This window comes from Pteropus vampyrus, unplaced genomic scaffold (assembly GCF_000151845.1).
Source record: "Pteropus vampyrus isolate Shadow unplaced genomic scaffold, Pvam_2.0 Scaffold219, whole genome shotgun sequence".
NCBI classification, from domain to species: domain Eukaryota; kingdom Metazoa; phylum Chordata; class Mammalia; order Chiroptera; family Pteropodidae; genus Pteropus; species Pteropus vampyrus.
Genome location: NW_011889000.1, coordinates 356,297 through 358,401, shown reverse-complemented (window position 1 = coordinate 358,401; position 2,105 = coordinate 356,297). Strand labels below are relative to the sequence as shown.

General features: G+C 63.7%; 1 protein-coding gene across 1 annotated transcript in view; it reads left to right on the top strand.

Annotated features, from left to right (window-relative positions):
• Positions 1 to 2,092, top strand: part of CCDC88C (coiled-coil domain containing 88C) — a gene marked incomplete at its 5' end in the record, with an annotated part of 121,079 nt that extends 118,987 nt beyond the window's left edge. Inside the window, one exon of the mRNA XM_023538363.1 lies at positions 943 to 2,092. Within this exon, the coding sequence (XP_023394131.1) occupies positions 943 to 1,953 (1,011 nt within the window). The remainder of the gene's footprint in view (positions 1 to 942) is intronic.
• Positions 2,093 to 2,105: the final 13 nt, after the last annotated feature.

The window sequence follows — 2,105 nt, the reverse complement described above, 5'->3', positions numbered from 1 at the left end:
GCAGATGGCTCCTGAGCTGCTGACCCGTCCTGCAGACTGACGTTCCCTGGCACGGGTCCCAGTGGGCCAGGGTCTGACTCCGTCAGCTCATGACCCCTCTCATCGTCCTCATGAACTCCCTTTCCTCTTATGGCGCCCACCTGCCTCAGGAAACACCTCCACCTGGCTCCTCCCAGCTGTGAGGTGCTGGCAGAAGCCTGCAGTTAGCAGAGCAGGTCAGACGTTGGCCTCTGTGACTCTGCCTGCCCCCAGGGTGGTTCCCTGGCCAGCTGACGTCCAGCCCGGCTGCAGCTGCTTGAAGGGAACAGTTTGGCAGGGCGGGCTGTCCCCCTGTGCGGCTTCGTGTTTTCCTGGGTGGTCTGCCTCTCCCGTTTCCACCCACCCCCGTTGCACCTCGCTCTCCCCAGCCTCAGATCAGGAGAAAGGTGTGTGTGGCAGGGAAGGACTTGAGTGCGGTTGGTTCTGGCGTTGCGGGAGGTGGTCTCATATCTTCCCTGTGTCCCGAAGTGAAGCCCATGCGATGCGTCAGAGCATGGTGGTCTGAGGAGGAAGGAGGTCCAGTCCGGCCAGTCAACTTGCTGGAAAAATGAGTAGATCGAAACAGGTGGCTGTGGTCAGGCTTCCAGTCCTGACCTTTCCATAAAATGGGTGAGTTGTGGGGGAAGCCAGTTCCCCCCAGGTCTGTTTTCTTGCTGACAAAGTTAGGGGGCTGCTGAGTGATGTGTGGGTTCTCTCCTCGGTGATCTGTGTATTGCCACCTGCCCCCCCACACACACACCATCTCGCCCAGGGACTGTGAGTGTGGCGGGGGTGACGTGAGTCCATGAAGAGGCCGAGCAGGAGCAGGAAACATCAGTGCTGGCTGCGTGGGCTGCACAGGGCACATCCTGGGCAGTGGGAAGGCTCAGCCCTGCCGCTCAGTGCTTCCTCTCCTCTCCGTAGGACACTCCCAGTTGCCGGGATGACCTGCTAAGTGACTACTTCAGACAGGCCAGTGATCTCCCAGCCATCGGAGGCCAGCCAGGACCACCTGCCAGGAAGGAGGGGGCCAAGATGCCAACCAGCTTGGTGGCCCCCACCGTCAAGATGGCTGTCCACACCTCTGAGGGGAAGCTGCTGAAACCAGGGCAGTATGTGAAGCCAAACTTAAGAGCTGCTGAGGCCGAGGCCCCACCCACGGCCCCCCTGAGGCAGGCCCAGCCCCCCCAGAGCCTGTCTCTGGGCAGACCCCGGCCGGCTGCTGTGCCCTCAGCCTCCCACGTGCCTGCCAGCCGGAGCGCATCCCTGAGCCGGGCCTTCAGCCTGGCCTCGGCCGACCTTCTTCGGGCCAGCGGGCCAGAGGTCTGCAAACAGGAGTGCCCTCAGAAGCCGGGGGGTTCTGAGGCCTTGGGGAGCAGAGAAATAGGCAGCCACGCCCTGCAAAGCCCCACACCCCCCAGCTCCCACAGCCTGGCCCGGGAGCGGACCCCTCTTGTGGGAAAGGCTGGTGGCTCCTGTCAGGGCCTGGGCCCACGAAGCCGGCCGCTGGACACGAGGCGCTTTTCACTGGCTCCACCGAAGGAGGAGAGGCTGGCTCCCCTGCAGCAGTCTGCCACGGCCCCGGCCATTGCCCCTGGAGGTGGCGGTAGCAGCAGCTCCCAGCTCCAGCATTTCTCACCTGCTGCAGCCCCAGCCGCCAGGACTAAGCCCCAAACCCCACAACACTCAGGGGAGGTGGCCACTGTCACCCCTGTCCAGGCTGGGCTCAGCCTCTCAGAGGGCGACGCGGTCCCAGGACAGGGCCACAGCGAGGGACTCCCTGCCAAGAGCCCGGGCAGGTCGCCTGACTTGGCTCCCCACGTGGGCCGGGCCCCTGAGCACTTCAGTCGTGGGCACAACTCAAAGAGCACGCCGGCGTCCCCGGAGCCGGGTGGGGACCCGCAAACCGTGTGGTACGAGTATGGCTGCGTGTGACTGTCCTGGACCGGCAGCGCCTGAACCTTAAAACTGTGGCTGCGCTTCTGGTGACGGTGGCCTTGCTTCCTGTCCGCCTGTGGTGCCAGGAAGGGTTGGAGGAGGAGGAGAGGGGTTCCGTGCATCTCTTCTGCTTGTTTTGTCAATGAAAA